We start from the raw sequence: 1,003 nt of genomic DNA on the forward strand, positions 1-1,003 counted from the left end.
CCTCCCTGCTTGCTCCCCTCCTTGAGTCTCACCTCTTCCCCCCAGCTCCAGGGGGGGACGCTTTCGATCTGTTTGCAAAGCTGCCCGAGCCAGCCGAGCCGCCGGAGCAGGAGCCCTCGCAGCCACCCTCCTCGGCCAAATCCAACAGCCCCGTCGGTAAGAGTGGGGAGAGAGGGCAGGGGCAGATTTGGGCAGGTGGGGACGGTGACCTGTCCCTGCCCATTGCGTGGAGGCAGCTCCAGGGCTGGCTGGGCTCTGCGTGGCCGCTCTGGCGTGGCCAAAGCTTGTTCCCACCTGCAAGCGTGCGTGCTGTGGGCTTGGGCTGCCCCACAGCCAAGGGGGCAGCTCCGGTCCTGGATGCACCCATGTCCCAACCCCAGTGGCTGGGGGGGGGCTCAGGCACGCCATGCTGCAGCCTCAGCCCCACCGCACCGAGCTGTGAGCTGGGGTGTGATGTGCCATCAGCCACCCCACGCGGTGACGGGGGGACGCTGTCACCCTCGGGGTCTCCCAGCTGGCTCACGCAACTCTTCTCGCCCCCACCCCAGAGCTAGACCCCTTCGGCGACCTGTTCCCCAGCACCAGGCAGGATGGGGCGAAGAGCTTCGACCTTGCCAACCTGGCCGACTCCCTGCCTGAAGCTGGCAAGGAGCGGAAGGACTGTAAAACCCCCGAGGCCTTCCTCGGCCCCGCCGCCTCCTCCCTGGTCAACCTGGACTCCCTGGTCGCGCCTGCACCAGCCTCCAAGACGCGCAACCCCTTTCTCTCGGGTAGGTGCTGGTGCCATGGTGCGGGCTGCCAGCCAAGGGCTCCCCTGGACTGGGCAGAGGGGTGTTTGGGGGAGGGAGAGGAGGAGGAGGAGGAGGAGGGCTGGGGGCTTCGCTAACCTCCAGCCCTAATGGGGAACACATGGCAGGACCCCGGCATGGGGGGGGGGGGGGGCTCCTGGTCCCAGCTCAGGGTTGAGGGGTGGTCCACACCCTGGCGCAGGGGGAGATGGGTG

The 1,003-nt window shown here is 68.2% G+C and overlaps 1 protein-coding gene across 1 annotated transcript in view; it reads left to right on the forward strand.

The window, feature by feature from the left end:
• The window catches only part of EPN3 (epsin 3), a 9,852-nt gene that overhangs the window by 6,723 nt on the left and 2,126 nt on the right, over positions 1-1,003 (forward strand). The window contains exons 8-9 of the mRNA XM_009637788.2: positions 46-156; positions 549-770. Coding sequence (XP_009636083.1) covers positions 46-156; positions 549-770 — 333 coding nt within the window. The remainder of the gene's footprint in view (positions 1-45; positions 157-548; positions 771-1,003) is intronic.

This window comes from Egretta garzetta, unplaced genomic scaffold (genome assembly GCF_000687185.1).
Source record: "Egretta garzetta isolate BGI_Z169 unplaced genomic scaffold, ASM68718v1 scaffold34, whole genome shotgun sequence".
Lineage (NCBI taxonomy): Eukaryota > Metazoa > Chordata > Aves > Pelecaniformes > Ardeidae > Egretta > Egretta garzetta.